The sequence below is a fragment of the Trichoplusia ni genome (assembly GCF_003590095.1).
Source record: "Trichoplusia ni isolate ovarian cell line Hi5 chromosome 10 unlocalized genomic scaffold, tn1 tig00003324_group9, whole genome shotgun sequence".
In the NCBI taxonomy this organism is placed as follows: Eukaryota; Metazoa; Arthropoda; class Insecta; order Lepidoptera; family Noctuidae; genus Trichoplusia; species Trichoplusia ni.
Window position 1 is genome coordinate 13,220 of NW_020799683.1, and position 20,394 is coordinate 33,613.

The 20,394-nt window shown below is 34.4% G+C and overlaps 2 protein-coding genes across 3 annotated transcripts; one reads left to right on the plus strand and one right to left on the minus strand.

Moving 5' to 3' along the window:
* Positions 1 to 344: 344 nt before the first annotated feature.
* Positions 345 to 16,088, minus strand: LOC113506337. 2 transcript variants are annotated; one of them, XM_026889182.1, is made up of 8 exons: positions 15,825 to 16,088; positions 9,235 to 11,701; positions 8,422 to 8,680; positions 8,150 to 8,266; positions 7,790 to 7,899; positions 6,912 to 7,044; positions 5,522 to 5,754; positions 345 to 4,569 (listed from the first exon to the last, which is right to left on the minus strand). In XM_026889182.1, the coding sequence occupies exons 1-8, from the start codon at positions 15,946 to 15,948 to the stop codon at positions 4,494 to 4,496; spliced, it is 3,519 nt and encodes a 1,172-aa protein (XP_026744983.1). In that variant the 5' UTR covers positions 15,949 to 16,088; the 3' UTR covers positions 345 to 4,493. The 2 variants fall into 2 exon arrangements, with proteins under 2 accessions (XP_026744983.1, XP_026744982.1); XM_026889181.1 differs by lacking the exon at positions 15,825 to 16,088 and adding an exon at positions 13,190 to 13,338.
* Positions 16,089 to 17,633: 1,545 nt separating this feature from the next.
* LOC113506339 (cyclin-dependent kinase 8) lies at positions 17,634 to 19,953 on the plus strand (the record flags this gene model as incomplete). The annotated part of the gene is made up of 5 exons (XM_026889185.1): positions 17,634 to 18,106; positions 18,413 to 18,664; positions 18,853 to 19,042; positions 19,318 to 19,531; positions 19,785 to 19,953. Coding segments are annotated over exons 1-5 (1,071 nt in total), but the record flags the coding sequence as incomplete, so codon positions are not given.
* Between the last annotated feature and the right edge of the window lie 441 nt (positions 19,954 to 20,394).

The window sequence follows — 20,394 nt, forward strand, 5'->3', positions numbered from 1 at the left end:
TTACACTCTTTATATAGATAGACGAATGAAGTGAATTGCATTCAGTACCTACGACTGAAGTGTGTTCAATTTTGAACGACTTTGTTATTTCTAATATACTGTAGAACTAAATTGGGGTCGAGCAGAGATATAGTGATCCAGTGTTATCAAAGTAAAACGTTGTCGTTGATCCAGCGTAGTTCCAACTCGTTCCGAATAGGCGCTAGTATCAGCCCGCAGTAACAAATATGATTGAAACTGAACTCTATTGCGTTGGCAGTAAGCCTACTGTGATCTGGTGGTGGTGGAACTTCGGGGAAGACAAATTATAAATTATTGTTAATTGTGATTAAGCAAAACACTTGTTAGACACTTAGTAACAGTTTATTTGTCTTTTAATTGACACTTCACAAATACACATAAAGAGTGACTTACATACTAACACAGATTACATCATAATTGTTCATTTAAATGGCATCAAAAACTAAAACTTCTAACAAAAATAACTGATCCATAGTACCTTATCCGTAAAGCATAAAAACAATATCATAAAAATTTATACATCAACCAAAACCAAAGAAAAACTTGTTATAAATATTCATTCTAACTTGTCTTGAGATCTTGTCTTTTATATATAGTTAACAATGATTTCAGCAAGTAGTGCAACTTAGCTACACGCAATTCAAATCCATCTTCAATCCTTCTTTTCCTATCAAACATTAAAACGAGGCCTCAGAGAACCAAGTTTTTATACAAGTGTAAAATTTCCCTGTACTTTGATAAATTGATATCAAAAAGTAGTTACGACGCTATAACGTCAGTACCTACAGCTTATATTTAATTTAGATGTACAATTGAATTGCAAATAAAAATAACACCTTAAATTTAGCACCCTAAGTTTCAGGCGATTGTTAGCATTTTACATTTAAGTTTAGCGTTCAACGAAAATGACTACATGCAGATGTATATTGCTGGTTTTAATCTATATGACTGATTCGTTTCCGAGTAGTTTTATTTTATAACACTTTTCGATTTACTTGATATAAGTTGCATTTTGATGAAAAAAAAAAACAGCAATATACTCTGGTAGCCGTGTTACATGGCACTTTAAGCAAAAAAGCTGTCATTCTTAATGTTGAAATTTTCAATCTCAAAGCTTTCGCATTTTAAAAGCAACAGTACTTTCAACTTACACTCTATGTGTATAATTATCACACAATTACAATTCCTCAGCACCAACGTCAATCTTCATTACGAACAGTACAATATTTGATAATTGTATTACGGTTTTACTTCGACTAAGGTCGAATAACTACCATTCGCAACCATGTTTTCTATATATAGTCTTTGGTATTAAAGAAAACACTTTGGCTCCTTTTTAAGACTGCGAATGAAACACAATAAAACCATAATATTAAAACAATTACGGTAACTTAATTTAACTTATTACAATAGTTAACTCAGAAAAATTCTACAACATTAATACACGTATTATCCTAACGTCTTCGTGCACTGTGTGAGATTACAAATGTTTGAAGAACGGACCGCCGAGAAATTTCTGAGCACTACCCACTTATCAAGTCTTTCAACCATCGCTCTCAGTCAGCAAAGCTTTCTTCAGCGTCATTTAAATCAAACACAGCGCACAAACGATTCTTAAGCATCACTACTTAGGTGTGCGGTATCTTAATCGAAAATTCTTATGAACTATCGTCCATACAGAGACGTGTAGTATCTAGATTGTCACAACAGACTAAGAGGTGGGATTACAATAGTAACTTATTACTAGGACAAGAGGCAGATGGCAACTGGATAAGCTCGATAAAACAAGCACTTCATTCTTACTCTTAAATCATGACATGCGGCAGAAAATTGAACTACATTTGACAGATCATGTCGTTCGTTTGAAAACGTCAAGCCTGATTCGATGTCGACACATCGTTTTCTTGTTTTGGGAATTTAGCCCTTAAAATTTTTTCCAAGCATCGAATCACTCCCTACGCAATCTGACTACCAAGTGCAAACTACCTCAATGTCAATAAAACCTACAATTGCTTATCTGGATATTCCGAACTTATTTGTATCAATCCCCCTTTTATGATAAGGCTCAGAAATTTGACGACACAGCGAAAAAAATCAAGATGGCTGATCGTTTTCGATCAGCGCCGTGTGAACACAAATAAGTTCGGATGATCCTTAATCCTATAGTTACATCAAAATACTACTTGTCCGTACAAGGACGAAAAGTTAAAAAATAGGCATACGCCATGGAATATTATAATTAGAGTGACAACATCGAAACACTACTACATAAATATGTTTGTTCATTTAATAATGGCATTTTCAACTGCCATAAAATAGTAGCCGACAAGTGTCAATTGTCAATCTACTGTAAAAAGACACACCTGTATATCCCAATGCTATTTATATAAGGATAGATAATTTGAGAGATAAATATTTGTGGGTTAGGCCAAAAAGCCGATATTCAATAACACCACGAAAATATATACTCTTGCATGCTTGGTCAAGATTTTAGAACTAATTGAGATCTCATATACGCGTGGTTAGGAAACTTTTCACAAGTATATGAGATTCGCATAGAATAAAAATAATAAATAGCATAAACGTATTTCTTCTAAGGATCTTAATTAACTTGGTTTTGTTAAGGCGGCGAAGTTTGTTTTATGATAGTACAAATGAAATCAGGTGCTCTTTACCACACATTGTACATTACGATTCATAAGAAATATATATTGCACTTGAGAATTACTGAGGTTCAATATTGCAGTGTAATCTATGACATTTAGACTAAGAATCCTATTGATCCAAACAACCAAATATTACACGCTTAACACGTTCAAGAGACTAAAAAAAATTGGGCATGTTTGGCAAACAAATGGCTAAGTAGGAGATAAAGAAGGTCAGAGATAATAGTTTACAGCTCAAAGCAAATAATATTATAGACTTCAAGACTTACAACATGAGAATAGACATGTTCTAATTGATATGAGGTAACAGCCGGAATTATCATTAATAAGATTTTATAGTTGAGGTATCATTTTTGAACTTTTATAGAGGAAGGGTACATTCGTAGCATAAATGGTCTTTGGACGGTTCATAAACCACTAAAATAGTTTCGAAACCAAATTAAAAAAATAACTATTGGAGGGTAGTTGAAGAATTCGTAAAGATTATAAAGTTAGTCCCTGTAACAATCACAGATAGAAACTTATAATTTAATTCTAAAATTATTTATAATAAATAATGGGATTACATTGTATGTAGCGTAATTTTAGGAAATGGTATCTATTGAGGTAAAGCGATAACAAATTAGGCCAAAATAGGCGCTTGATATCATTGTATTAGACGTACGAGGCCATGAAAATTCCTTTACATAGAGCAATTACAGTTTCTTAAATATTATGACGTAATTTCCAAAGCGGAGTACAAAGTGTTGCTATGTATGAAAAGTTTGAGCTTAAGCATAACGTTCTAAGCGCCGATATACAAAATTTCAACTTGATTGTACATGATCGTTACAATTTTCGATAATACTTATTAATACCAACTAAAGTGCGTTTTTGAGCAAACATTTACAACTTAATCTAGGTCCGTGGTACATTGGTACGTGTCGAGCTGTTTTGGCTTATTGTAATAACTTGACATGACAACTTGTAACAACCACAAAGATTTCTAAAGCTGTTGTACTTGCGCTAAATGACAAAGTTTATAAAATGAGTATACCTAATGATGATTATGTAACAATTGCTACAACATTTATTGAATTCATATAGTAGACAGCGACGATACACTACTAATAACACTACTGATTATATATAGGCCATTATAACGCCCAAAAGATTCATAAGGAATCGCAAAAATACACATTTATTGTTACTACAATGATCAAAATGTTTCTAACCTCGGTTAGAGACATTTTGGAGAGAAGATACACGTCTTTGAACTTCAATAAGATTACATAATTTATGTGGAAAAAACAATGTCGGACAGTTCGTCAAAGTTATGTACGATTAATACAGGCCATGTTAGATCGGGTTTCAAAACAAACGAGTAAAAGGAAGGGCATTTTGGGGCAGACCAGACATAGGGAAAGCGCTCAAGGGCATGCCATGGTACTGGAATATGTTTTGGTTCGCTCCCTGAATGATTGTAGGGTTCTGGGGCGTGCCGATAAACGGCAGTAAGTTTTGGAGCATGCGCTGATATTGGATGCGGACCTGCGATGCGCCTTGGTATCTCAGAGCGTTCAACGTCCTTTCCGCAACGGCCAGCAGATTCTGTAGAGCAAGTTGACTTGCCTCAGCCTGATAACTATCATTAGACGATAGAGCATTCTGAGACCAACCGTTGTACAGGATAGTCCCGGGCCAGACAGTGGCACTACTGAGACAGCACACATACCCTCTGACAGGGCACAGACGCCATTCATATTGGGCGTAACACAAGTAATGCGTTACGCTCAATAGTCCGTCGGCGTCTGGATTTCTTAAACCCTATGGAATCTGGTAAGTTAGCTTCGTGTCGGCGTTGATGCGAGTAGAAACCAGGCCAGGATTGCGTAGCACAAAGCTGGAAAAAGGATAAAAACAAGCTATAAAAAGCAGCGACTGACGAACATAAAATAACAAAATAATTAAAAAGGAAATATTTGCAAAAAGTTTTTAGTCAGCGCAGGGGAAGCATATATATATTTAAATTTATTAAAATAAGAAAATTAATCGATAAATATTCAAAATTTTGCAAAATATAATAAAGACTAATATGCAAAATATTTCTAATATTTAAAATAAAGTAGGGAAAACGACTAAGCACTTACATATGAGAAAAAGTAATTACCATCTGAGTACGAGCGTTTTTTGTAAATAAGACGTGACGGGTCTCATAACAAGAGCATCAAGGCCAATACAAGATTAACTTGAAAAATACTTCACTCAAATAGAGCGTCAACGGTTACATAAGAAAATATTCGCGTATTTGAGTCGTAACTAAAATGTATAAGATCTACATAAACATAACAGGATCTGAAGATTTCGAAGTTGTAATCTGAATAATTAATAACGAATATTTTTACTTTTACCGTTATAACACAAACAATGAGATTCAATATTGAATCTTATTGCTTCGTTATAAAGGCGAGATTAAAACCTACCAGTGATGAATGCCGTATAATGATCATTTTTATATACTTTAAATTCCTGTGGTATAGTTACGTGAGTTGTGCGGCGATGCCTAACGATTTTAACATAATACGCCTTAGATATCAAAACCGCAACTATATACTATGCAAAATACCTATTAATTTACAAGAGATAGTGTCCTGCTTCCACAACGACAAAAATATTACTAATAAGACGTGGTGGCAGACCATCGGATGGTTTTAAATGCAGCGAGTTATATATGAGACAAGTAGTACAGAGTAAGGACATATACTACTTACAGAATAAACTTCACTGTCAAGGGGTAAAGCAAAGATAACATGATACCGTAGTGACAAATGCATTCAAGTGATAACAATGCATACCCAAGGCCACGCTCCCTCAAGCGGTTGAGCGTCGCGGGCTTGATCCGGGCGCGTCCTTGGCTGTGAGTCCCACGTCCAGTAATGAAGTACAGGGTGACACTACGCCGCTTTGGAGTTTCGCGCAACTTTGATACGTGAGTGTCAATAAATATGTCAAGCATCTCCTTAGCTTCCTTGACGCGCAAGTAGTGAAGATCGATGGTAGTGCAATCAGGGTTGGTCAGAGCGTGGAACTGCAAAATTTTATACATAAAGATAAAGATGTGTTTATTTGCATGACACATGAGTTAAACATTTTTTAATGTGGTGAAGCTTTTAGAACATTTTGTGAAAACATTCGAATGTTTTCACAAATTTCATTCACAAAAAATCAATTCAAAATCACATTTTTAGACCAAAATTTTGCTCCTGGTGTTTTTTTTAGCACAAAAGGTATCAAAAGTTACAAAATTATAAAAATGTTGAAAAATAATGTCGAAATAGGGTGACATATTTATTTTTCGATATCGGCTTTGATTTTATGGCATCATTTATATCCAAGTTAGTAATGTTCTTATGGCAAAACTAATATCGATATTTTGATAAGATGATAACAGATAAAAAATACCTTTCGGTCCGCAAGTCCTTATTCTTATTCGTTTGTCAAGCATAATCAATATAATCACTATAAGTGGACATTTGCTAAATAATCCAATTGGTCCAAAAGATAATTTTTCATAAATCAAAGGTTGATTTTTAAAATGGATGCAACATCATTTACATCGAAATTATTTATCGGCTACAAATTGATATATTGTCAAGGAACCAGATAAAGTAAAGATACGACAAATTGTAACGACGTAATTTACCGTCAATGATTGTGTTTGTTTTATTATCTTTAATGATTTTAATTTGCCGTTTCTTACTATTGATCACGTGTTGATGATTAGTTATTGAAACGCCGCCAATTTGGAACTGCCTAACGGCATTTAATTCGGAACTAATTTCCGCTGTGGCAATCTGATATTATATCGAATATCTATACACATGTATAGATGCTGTTACGTTATATTAGCATTTATTTTTATTACTACTGATTAGTTTTTATTTCGTCAGTATACAGCAAGGCTTTTCCCTTTATCTAGTGTTTTAAAGATTATATGTATTTCAGATTTTTATTAAGTAGATGTCGGAATAATATCTTCGAATTCTTGTCTATATACAATCTGAATCAGAAAATAAGCTTTTTTGGCGAAAAAAAACTTTCCTCGTTTTAAAAAGTGAGGCGACGTGTTATATTTTTGCCGACTAGTAACATTAAACTAGTTTTTCATTAACTGTACTAGGAAGCAGATACACCTATAGCTGATACCTGATAGGCTTATGATAGCTGTGATAAATGTCCACTTACTTGCACCAAGGAAACTACAGCAAAACCGTTGGCCTGTTCATATTTCTGTTTGTGGAAGTTGGCGATATCTGAATAATAGTTGGCGACCTGAGTCATGCCGCGACGCATTGCATCTTGTGCTTTCTGGAAGTTTCTGTAAGTAAATAATAAAGGATATATAAAAATACTTTGTAATTTCTCTCTCTGGGTACTGAACGATAAGAATTAATTTTAAATTCATCCTATACATTTATAATACCGGCTTTTATACATACCACTGCTGAGTACAGGGTCTCTTGCCATGTAGGAAAGATTTGAGCTTTGATCACTAAGAATGGACATGATAGAAACTAATTTGATTTTATTCTAAACATTAGACAATCCCTTTTTGTACCATAATATGTATTGTATTTACAACATTGACATGGGTCCCGTTTTGTTTACATTACGATGAAACACAATGCCTGATATAAGCATTATCTGCTTGTGACATAATGCGCTATTATTTTTTCCATTAACGATAAGAATTCGTAAAACATGTCTGATACTCTGACCGGTACTTTAGTACTTAAAAAACAAAATACACTTTTACGTGTAAAAACTCAATGCTCAATATTATTGCTTCCATAATGTAGTTACAGGTGCTAATTTAGGGTACAATGATCAATTATGGACCCCGTGGGGCACAGCATTATGGTAGGAGAGAGGAAGAGCTCTGTTTTATACTTTATTAGTTAATTATTTCGCTTTTGTACGCGACACTTTTTATTGTTTAATTAAAAATTTTGTTTTCTTCACATTGTAGAAAACTAAATTTGCTCCAAAGCCATCATGCTGTCAATATTAGCATTTTCATTGCCTTTTTTGTCCCCATTTTTGTAAATCTGCTTTTTACTTACTGATTTCGTCGTTGCAGATGTTTGTCGGCCTCTTCGCGGTAGGACTCAACAGTAGCCATATCAACTTTATGAGTTCGGGACAGCAATGGCCATTCCTCTTCAGATAATTCCTAAAACGTATGAATATGATGAATTGAAAGAAAAACAATTTCTTTGGATTATATTTTATAAAGATGTTTGATGGTACCTTTTTTATTCATAACCGGGCCTAATCGCAGCACGTCAAGAAAATGAAAAGATGATAAGAAATCTCAAAGTGATATGATTAATAAATGATTGCGAAGCTTTTGATCTCAAACTACAGAAAGCAATTCTACAGTTTATTATCATTTTACATCTATTTCATGAACAGATACATACCTTCTTCTTTTTACGAAGTATTTTATCTTTCTTTTCAAGTTCCTTTTGCATAACGAATTTATTCACCCCGTTCTTCTTTTCAAGGACATCACCGCGGCCAGTAGACAAGAGCAAAACCTAAATATTGGACAAAGAAATATCATTTTTTTTTACAAATCATAGATTTTGACAGAAGATGTAATATCCAATATTATTAACGTTGGACTGTCTTGTCTAGCCAGTCTCGCGTTTTATAATTAAGACCAGTTTTGATAAAATTAAAAATATCTTACCTCGACAGTTGCCTGAAAGTTATTATCGTGAGCCATCAATAGTTCGGAGAGTGTATCTTCTTCAACATCAGGGAATAAATTAAAAAGTTTATCTCTGGTCATCTTAGCAGCTAAATTCGTCGGTATATTGTTACGCCATTCTGCAATATCTTTTTGGTATGTAGAAAGGGCCAGATCCATGTCCATAATTTCTTTGAAATCAGGGACTTCGGGTTCTTTCCCCGCAAGAGACATTTCCGCCTCTTTCAAAGCAATTTGTCTACAAAAAAATGTCATCTGAATAAAATAAATGAAAAAAAAAAACAACAAAAATAAGATTGAAAAATAATAATAAGCGAATTGATGTCTTGGTTGTCATAAGAATTTCATCATTATGGTATATGATGACTTTGATATAAATTCTGGATATAACAAGTTAACAAACTGGAAAATATACAGGTAATCAGAATCACTGGATGTCACTACTTATATTTCCTGAAGTTAGACCAAACTTGTGACAAACCAAGACATCTAGACGAGGAAATAAATTAATTCTTGTTTACTACATGCAAGTTAAGAATAGTCCGTCCAACTCATATTCGCTTACAGCGCCGTGTGTGTACCACTTTGTATATATCCATATACCATGTAAGTATAACGAGACCTTGTGTTCTAATAACGCTTTCATTTTGTGTCACTATCATACAAATTTAAGGTTCCCTAAAAAAATACAATCGCACGCACAGAGCCGCGCTCTCAGATGAGCTTAACTATATGTAGGTATTTTATGCTGAATTTAATAATGAAGAAAATATGTTAAAACATTTTGCTCACCTAGCAAATTCTTCATCTTGTTGTACCATGGCAGCCGTCTTCCGAGCATGTTCATCTAGCTGTGTCATTAATGATTCCATCCACAAGGCATTGAGCTCGTTCAGGGCAGATATCGGAAGAGTTACACGAGGCAAGATATTTTCTGGATATTCCATATCCGTCCTACCGTACATTTCATCTAATGATCCCACGAATTCAAAGCCCAGTGTCACTGTAACAAGTCTGTCACCATTGTCAAAGTTACATTCATTTTCATCATCAGTGTCATCGGGGACAGAAGCAGTTTCATTAGAATCGATATTTGAAGCATTATTAGACTCGACATTCGAAGCATCAGCTGGTTCGTCTGAAGTACTAGGTTCCTCTATATTTTTATCAGTGGGTTCTCCACGACGCAGTTTCCTTATCATGAGGCAATGTTTCGAATAATGATCATCCGATATCACCACGTTTTGTTCAATCTGACGTTTAATTTGAATATTTTCATCTGACATAGTAGCATCACGTTTTTTCTTTTGCGGCACTGGTCCTACGGCAGCTGCTGGATTATTTTCATCTTTTTGTGTGTTCTCTTCTGCAATAGCTGTTTGAACATCTGTTGTATGTGTGTTGGGAATAATATTGTACTTAGCCAAGCATTGGCACTGTTCCGTGGTTTCCAGTTCTTCGTCAGATAACTCCTCTTTGTCAACCTGTCTTAGCAACTTATTATTCATTCCATCTAGGACGATTTCAACGGCCCAATTGACGTCTCCGCAACATTTATCGAAAATATCACGCAAATCGGATCGAGCAATATTAGGAAAAAGTTTTCTAAAAGCAACAAAATGCTTTTCTTCATTGACACAACGAAAAGATTCAGTTATAATAGTTTCATTAGTCATGCTGCTCTTATCTAGCATTCGTTTTTCAGGGATTTTCTCAATATTCACAGATATATGAAATTCATTGATGTTTCGAGGCGTCGCAATAATCACTTTAAATTTACCGTTGATATCTGTATCGCCATATTCTAGGCAAGTGCTGCTCGACATGGTTTGGATGGGAAGTTTTTCATTTGCATTAGAAGATGATGGAGCGGCTGTGTCAGTCCACGGTGGCATAAACATCGATATTTTACTCCAGTCTTGGCATTCATTGACTGTCTGCATCATAGAGTCCTGTGATTCTTGGCTGTAATTTTGAATTCTAGGTGATGAATTGAGGGACTGCCTTTGTGGTTTAGCTTCAAACACGGAAGCAATTTGCGAAGCAGCAGGTGTTTTAATCGCTTCGTTAGATTTGATTGTTCTTCGCGTTCCAGAAGCAGAGGCTTGTTCGCCGGAATCCCATTCTTCACCATTTTCCCATTCATTTTCGACTTTTTCAATTTCCTCTAATCTCCTCTGAGCCTCTAAATATAACTTGCGCTTTTCTTGCTCTTCAGCTAACAAATCACCATCTGTATTTTCACGAAGACTGTCTGTTTCCGAAGGCCTTTGATCTTCGTCGATTTCAATCAAGTCATTGACAGTAGGCACTTCTTTATTAATTTCTTGTTCTTCATTTGCTGTGCTACACGCATCTCGTTGCGACAGATTGCCATCTGTTGATACCGGTGATGAGGCTGACTCTATATTCGAAACATTACCAATTGGAGACGAGTTCCTAGATTCCTTGCTTACAGGTTTAGATTTGTTTGCCGGCGAAGTAATCAATGGCATGTTACGCTTTACAGGAGGTACCATGTTCGAAGGATACGATAACCCATAGGCTTTCTTTAAACTCGCACCCGTGATATTTAGACAATAATTCTCAGACATTCTTTTCAGAGAAGCCAGGGGAACGTTGTGGGTGTTCTTTTTAGCTAATTGATTTATTTTTTTAGCCCAGGGCGTGGTCGGTTCCATCACTTCAATTATATACCCATTGTGCACTCCAAATTTTAAATATGGTTCCATCTCCCACAGCTCGACGTTCGTGTTGTCGACAATAACAGGACTTACTCCCATCTTAGTCGCTTCAGCAACCCGATTATGGTTCCATTCATGAGCTTCTGACAACCTGTATTTATCGTGTTGGTATTGACCCCTAACCATAAAGAAGTCGTCCGTGCTGAAAATGTGGGCTTTGTAGCTGTTGTTGGGGCCAACCATCATATTTACCAACTGCTTAGCTAAATGAGTTTTCCCGCTCCCAGGGAGACCCCTCATGATAATTAAAATTCTATTGCCCTCATTGTGATTTCTTAAAATATTTCTGACTTGTTCACTCCATACGGGATGTTTTTGTTGTTGTTGGGATTGTGTGTTCTTAGGGATGGCACCGGTATTTTGTGGAGCTTGAGCGGCTGTAGAATAAGAAACTGACGGAAGGCTTGGCTGTGTTGCTACTGCTGGGTTTTGATTGTCGGAAGGTTCTTCGTCTTGGACGTTAATTACATTCCCGTCGCCTGTTATATCCATTATGGCGTCCGCAGATAGATTCACTAGTAATAAAAATAAATTTTAAAATAAATAAAAATCCATTAGGAAAATATACAGGGAACAATTGTGTGATATGTTATAAGGATATAATCTTACTTTTCTAAATATCCGTCTAATAGTTTAGACCTTAAAATTACTTAACTTAGGTTGGACAACTGACCGCACGTCAGCGGTTATACTTTGGCTTTTAACTTTGGATTCTCATTATGACTTACTAGTGTCGAACAGTCAATTGTCGATAGTAACTATGTGGCATACATACATAATATATATAATTATATACTCTTACATACATACACAAATGCGTATTTTACACAAGTGTGATTTAGTAACTATGCAGTGAATATGGAGAATGCAAGCTTGTGAAGTGAAAAATCTCAATTAGGCAACATTAAACAACACGGCACATTGTGAAATCACATTCGCGTGAAATAAGTTAGAAATATCATAATTTAGAAAAATAATAAGCACAATACACTGTTTTTTTTTATTTTACCACAAGAAATAATCCATTTAAAGTTTTATTTTAAATTAATATATTTAAAAATACATAATTTCTAAATATGCTAACCTAATTTATTTTGTTTACAAAAGCAACCATTTGCTAAAAAATAAAATCTCTTCTTCCAATGTTGCCCAATTATATAATAAAAAAAAGGAAATAACTAGACTTGAGTATTTTTGGCTTCAGCGGTTAATTAAATCAATTAATTGTTATTTCAAGAAGTCGAAATCATAACATGAATCCCTTTAAACAGGTTTAAATTTAGATAAAAGAGTTTTGGTAACAAGACTAGACAGATCTTTTTCGAAAGAGGGTTTGGGTAAAGCCTCCGTAACTTTTTCTGTAAGTGGAGGCTCATTTCTCTTGACAGGAGGCACCATGCCAGGGGGATATGACAGGGAATAATAGCGCATTAAGCTTGTACCCGTAACATTACAACGGTAGTTCTCTAACATTCGCTGAATAGTACCAATGGAAACCCCATGCACGTTTTTTTGCGCTAAGTCCACAGCATTTTTAGCCCAAGGAGTAGTGGGTTCAACGACATAAATAATATAACCGTTGTTAACTGCTTCTTTTGCATAAACCTCCATCTCCCACAATTCAATATTAGTGTTATCCACAATTATTGGACTAACACCATGAAAAGCTGCCACGTGTACTTTATTCTTATTCCACACGTGAGCTTCTGTAATTTTATATTTATTATATCGGTATATACCTCTGACTATAAAAAAATCGTCAGCGCTAAATATATGAGTGGCGTAGTTTATTAATTCAGCTCCTAGTAACATATCAACAAGTTGTTTGGACAAATAAGTTTTGCCGCTACCAGGCACTCCCCTCATAATAATAAAGATTCGATTCCCTTCATTATGATTTTTGATAATATCGCGAATTTGATCAGACCAAATGGTTTGTATAGGATTACGCATTATGCTTGGTAACACAATCGTGTTTCGTGTTTCTACACATGTTCGGGCACCTTCAGTTGGTGGTTCATTTTGATGACTCTGGCCCGGATCAAATGAAGTTGACGGAGTAGGAGCATGCTGATCTCGCGTTTGCTGGAGACCGCTTCCAGACGGCCCCTCTTCTTTTTTTTGAAGATTTCCATGTTCAGTTGACATTTTGCAGGTTCTATAGTTTCTTGGTTTAATATATCTTCAGACTGCTTTGAAGTTTCATGCAACGTTGACGGTGCTATATCATCCTTGATCAGGGTATTCCCATCTGTCGAGATGTCGGCTATGGCATCCGCTGAGAGATTTACTGGTAAAAAGCAATAAATAATATTTGAAAATGCATATGCACCAACCAAAACAAAAGATCAGGATATGTTATTTTTATTTATTAAACAATTCAATTTTACAGTTTATACTTGCACATTTGCACATCAGCATAAGGTATACTGAAACAAGGGGATTTTTATAGATTAATAGCATAGCAATTGCAAGGCAAGATAATATCGCTTATTCATTTGCATAATATTAAGTGAGATCAAGTCTTAAAAATTGCGCTGTTGAACGAATAATATAAGATGTAATAATATAAAGTAAACCTGAATTAAAATGTAAGTTAACAGTTGTTAATACAAGTTACTACAAACCGCACAGCAGTATTTTATAAATTAACATGACATTAACAAATGGGTTGCTATGACTTAATAAAGTATCCCTGTTATCGGGATAAGTGTTGGTCGTGCTTCTAAATAGTCAATGTATTTTTTCTTTAAGTAATAATAAGCGAAATTATCGCCAGCTCGTAAAATGTGCAAATATTGTTTGAATAAGGTTACAGCGGATTGTAACTTCCTTCAATTCATTTTAAATATGTAAATATATCAAAGCTACTTTTAAAAAAGTACAACGGCATGTTGTAGTTTATCATATTTTCACCCAACTTCGTATTTGATTTGTTTTTGTAAGTCTTCTAACATTTAATTTTCCTTTCATACAGTTTTACAATAACTTTAAGTATCAAGTAATTAGTTTAATTTATACAGCAATAAAAACCAATTAACAGCTATGCAAATAGTTAGAAATTACTTTAGAAGCAACTGGTTGGGGGAATCCCCAGCATAATGTCTTACTCTCTTTAATGTACAACAGTTGTTTAGGGATTTCCCCCAAACGTTAGAGACTCTTTTAATTTATACTGCAGGGAATCACCTTAACCATAGAATTTTGTTTACAAGCTACTGTACAGGGATTCCCTGATATAATTTAATATGAAAGAAGTTTAGTAAGATGTTGGATATATCTGTCTGATAATCTGTTTCAGCGAATGATTTTGTGCTGCAAAATATTACTATTTTAAAGTAAATAATGTGATATTGCTCACTATACTTTTATAGTTTTAGTATAGTGCAAGTGAATTAACACAAAGTAGTCTATCATACTATTAAGCATTTTAGTAAAAGATAAGAGAATATTAATTTCCTAGTAGGACTTTGGAACATACAAATTTGTTGATCATTTCCTATTAATCTGTCTCACGCACTTGCTAGAAAGCAAATAGTAATTTTTGATGAACAATGAAAGCAAGTATAATGTAAAAGTGAATGTTTAAATATAGTGAATTCGGTACAATAGATGCAAAGCCTTTGTTAAAAACCAGATACCAAATAACAGAAAACAAAAAAAAAAGTATGAAAATGAATCCTTTGTTCCCCAATACACCATAAAGCATGCAAAAAAAAAGAAAATTTATAACATACCTATTTCAATTTCACTCTTCCTTCATTAACACAGTAGTAAAATCAAATTCAAATTGAATTACTGGCAAAGTATTGATTTTAACATAGAGGTACACTCAATTGCAACAAAGCCTTCAGAGACTCATCTTTAATGCACGGATATTGGTAGCTAACTGGTTATAAATAGATATTGTATTGACCGTAGCCAGACAGACGGGAGGGACAGAAAGGTAGGGTGAGGTAGCTGAGGGAGAGGGACCATGGGTGTGAGAGACTCATCTCTCTTGCACACTGCACCTGGGTATACCTCTTCTAACACATTGGGCCTATGTTTCAGTCAAGACCTATACCAAATTAAAATAAAAAAACAAAAGAAAAATCATAACAAAAATAATTAAAACTAGATGTTATGTTGAATAAAATATTAAAAATTAATATGTTTAGACCTCAAATCATAATATTTAACTGAAAAGGAAAACAAATACAAAAATAAAATGTATCTGGTCTTTGTTATTGTTTTGAAACAACAATGTTGGTAATTTATTCAGATACTGTGTCTTATCACTGTTTGAGCAAGTTATAAAAAGAGACAACAATAAACAAAACAAGGATTGCTGTATGTACTATCTAAACCACCCCCTATAGGGAGAAATCTTTCCACCTCATAGAATATGGATTTTATGAGTAGTACATCCATCAGTCATCCTTGTTTTGCACGTTATCCTGTACCTGTGCACTACGCAGGTACGTATTTATAGGTAGTACATCTCGGGTACCATGTAATGTATTGACCGATAACTGAAAACTGCGTCGGATGTCAACATTGACTTATTGCGACGCGCCAATCATGGCCCCGGGGTGTACGACGTATCTATCACAGTGCTAATAAAATATGACCAATTCAATACAAGTTTATACTTACGATCACCGGAACAGCTCTCAACAACCGCCGAAATCACATCTTTGCTCAAGACATTACCGAACATGTTCATGAGACTTTCAATAACGTCGCTATAGTTATTTTCTTCGTCTCCGCGCGATTCCATGTTTAACCAAAAAATAATACAACTAAATAAAAGTTAAACAACTATTTTTTTTCTATAAAGACAACAGTTTTAATATAACAAACTCGACAAAATTTAAAAGCTACGAAGACGAGCGCGACTGCACTTGCAACACGGATCGAACGATTAGAATGTTTAGTAATACAGAAGAAAAAGGTTTTGGAAACGATGTTTGGAGGGGCAGGGGAGCGAGGAGGATCTGTCAATTCAATGCATAGACTATAAAAACTTGTAATTTTTTCGTGGCTACGGAACGGTTCTGCTTATTTATTACTAGCTGTTGCCCGCGACTTCGTCCGCGTAGTTAGAAGAAATTGCGACTATAACTTGAGATTTAAACTATCCTATCTCTCAAGTTGGGTCGAACTGCACATGGTGTGCGAATTTTATTATAATCGGTTTAGTAGTTTAGGAGTCCATTGAGGACAACTAAGAGATAAACATATACCATCACTGACTTTTTTGTGGACCTTTTTAAGTTGTAAAATACTGTAGTACATTGTTTTGATCTATCTTGTAGGATTCAGTCAGCGTTTGCAATGTAAGCGCAAAAAATCTGGTTTTTTACGACCTCACATTAGAAACCTCAAAAATTGTAGCCTATGTGTTATTCTGATGTATAAGCTATATTGTGGTAAAGTTTCATTCAAATCCATTCAGTAGTTTTTACGTGAAAGAGTAACAAACATCCATACATCCATACTTACAAACTTTCGCCTTTATAATAGCAGGATATTCACGGCGAACAGCATGTTATCAACAGTAAAAAAGTGATATTAAAAAATATTTAGGAGAAGGTATCGGATTTGCAACACCACTCTAAATACTTTCTTATGTATAGAATAACAGTAACTGTATAGGTAATAAATTCCTCGTTCTGGGCACTGACTGTCTGCAAAGTTTGCATTTTTCATGAGAAATGACAGCATCACCCAATTGCGAAGTATTTAATAAAGGTTGAAGACCAGCAGCATTAAATTTGCTGATGGATTGTGTAAAAACAAAAAAAGGGAAAGTTAATCACTGATTAAGGAATGAAATTTATTAAACATTTCGGATTTTGGTCTTCTTCTAAATATTTTGTCAAATCCTGCCTCAGATATTGCTAAAGGAATATGTAGTCTGGTTCGAGTGTGTAATCAGTAATTTTATTCCCTTTTCAGTAGCATTTACATAATGATATCCCTATAAACTGTGAATCTTGGACAATGGACACAAAACCGCTTAATAAAAGATTACAAAAATAAAACATTCTCTAAAGTCGTTCCTTTTTTGGGATCAATATTTAAAAAGGTCTATTAAAACAATTTTAGGAATGGCAACATTTTATGAAGTAGTCACTCGAAACTCAAAACTGTCAATACTACCGAAGAAGACTTGGCTACGGCCTTATGAAAATCTTTTTTTGGACTTTACTCGAGAAGACTTGGCTTCGGCCTTTCAAAATTATACACAACTGGAAATTATTGTAGATGACTTTTCTTCAGCCTTTTGAAAACCATATGATAGACTGTATTGAATAAGACTTGGCTTTGATCTTTTTAATTGTAATCCAATAACTAAGTTTTTGGCTTATGACAAATTAAATACATAAACAAAGACATGGCTGTATGGGCTTAGATCCCGTTGCCTTTCCCATGCGGGAAGAAAACAAAAAAAAAAACAAAACTGTCAAAACTAAAAACGAATGTCAAATAAAAGTTTATGCCAAAAAAATGCGAAGTGTGAACTGGGCAGTAAAGTGTACGACTTTTGCAGATTTACAGTTAATGATATTATTATTTTAACTTTATGCACATAATTCGTATTAATTAGAACTGCCTACAATCAAAGATATTACAATTAACAGTTATATCCTAATATTTAGTAGTAAAGAGACTTAAAATTTAAGAAAATGGGTGACAATTTCCAAAATAAAACCATGGCTCCTGTAATGATGGATTATGATTTTAAAGTTAAAACTCAAAACGAGCGTTCAAAAGTAGAGGATTTATTCGACTTCGAAGGTTGTAAAGTTGGTCGTGGCACCTATGGGCATGTGTATAAAGCGAGGCGTAAAGACGGATCTGATACAAAAGATTATGCGTTAAAGCAGATCGAAGGCACCGGTCTGTCAATGTCCGCTTGCAGAGAAATAGCGGTAAGTCCTTAAAAAATATTCTAAGTTACTATTGGCAAGAAAAATACCTGTTAATCAGAATTATAACCTACTGTAATGCATAGGTCTAACATTTATATAAACAATAATTAATCAGAAGAATTATTAAATAAAAATAAAGCTGTATTTTGGTAAAGTTTCGTCGCGATTTTTCACACATTTTTATGATAGTAAGTATAGAAAAGTTATTACAAATATAATAAAAAGTGTGAAGAATTGTAATACCTTATCAAAACTCAACTCAAACTGTCATATAATAATAACAGTTTTTTCAATCATTGTTTTCAGTTGCTACGAGAATTAAAACATCCAAATGTAATAAACCTCATTAGAGTATTCCTGTCTCACACTGATCGAAAAGTATGGCTGCTATTTGACTATGCCGAACATGATCTATGGCATATCATCAAGTTCCATAGAGCAGCGAAAGCCAACAAAAAGTCTGTGATGGTGCCTAAAGGTATGGTGAAGAGTCTTCTCTATCAGATCTTGGATGGTATTCACTATTTACATTCCAATTGGGTTCTACATAGAGATTTGGTAAGATATTTGATTAAAATTATTTATTATGATTCTTTAAGAGTTTGGGCAGGCATAACTTAACAGCATAGAGTGAAAGTAACCTGCATTCTAAATACTTAAATCAGAGAGCTATATTAAAATATATCATTTGTAAACTCAAAACATTAAATTTACCATCTTATATAAATAGATTCTCTCTTTTTCAGAAACCAGCTAATATCCTAGTGATGGGCGAAGGGCCAGAGAGAGGCCGAGTTAAAATAGCTGACATGGGTTTTGCAAGACTGTTTAATGCTCCCTTAAAGCCTCTTGCTGACTTAGATCCTGTAGTGGTCACATTCTGGTACAGAGCACCAGAATTGTTACTTGGAGCGAGACATTATACAAAGGCTATAGGTAACTCTTATTAAACTCTGTCTATTTCTGTAGAGATGTATTTAAGTATGTATGAGATCAATCCATTTTTAGCCCACCTTATATTGTCTTCTTTTGAAGAATCACCCATAATATAGGTTAGTAATCAGCATGTAACAGTAAAATGGGCTCTGGAAAACAGACTTTCGTATTCTATGCCTATTATTGTATGATTCATAAATTTGGATTGGTTTGATAGTAAATCTTTATATAACCAAAAACAGGCATAACAAAGTATTTTTTTTTAATTTCTCTAGATATTTGGGCCATTGGCTGTATATTTGCGGAGCTATTAACATCCGAGCCTATATTCCACTGTCGTCAAGAAGACATAAAGACAAGCAACCCTTACCATCATGACCAGTTGGATAGGATATTCAATGTCATGGGATTCCCACAGGAGAAAGACTGGGAAGATATCAGGAAAATGCCTGAACATGCTACCTTAGTGAAAGATTTTAAGAGATCTAAGTAAGTTTTTATTTATATTAGTTTTATTAAAATCAATCCTACATGTATCTATCCTAAAGATAAAAGTTGACAATAATCGGTCTTAGTTAGAACTAAAACATTAAAGTTACGACTGTTATTTTTTTATGAGTATGTGTGTATGTATGATTCTTATTAAGATACTTTCTTGAATGCTAATAATATTCTGCTTAATCTCCAATACATAGAAAAAACTGACTACATTTAATATTGACCTTAATGTTCTCATTTCCAGTTACCAGAACTGTTCACTTAGCAAGTATATGGACAGGCACAAAATTAAACCTGACAGCAAGGCATTCAGTTTGCTTCAACGCCTCTTGTTGATGGACCCCAATCGGAGGATAACATCAGAACAGGCTATGCAGGACCCATATTTCACTGAGGATCCACTTCCTACACAGGTAAATAGACTGACAGTTAAATACTTAACTTAGCCATGTATTGTTAGTAAGTGTCTATGAGACATTGGATTTAACATTTTCAAGTTCATATGGGCTGTGGGATTTGCTTGTTTAGTATGAAGTATGTTTCTGCAGTCTCTTTAATCTCAAATACAGAAGAATATGTATATTCAAACTTGTATAGATTGTGAAGATTTTTTTATGATATGGTAATAAATAGGCTAGATTTGAAATAATTTGAATAACCACCTCTTTTTTTTACGGAGGGCTCCCTTCCTGAATTATTAAGGAATCTCCTGCCTTCAATTTCGCCTATGCACTAAGAAAGGAATATTTTATTTCGTGTTTTTTATGTCGGTTTCCATCAACGAAGCCGTAAGCACACAAAAACAAATATGGTGGTCTTACCATATTTGTTTTTTGTCACTATTTTGCTCATTC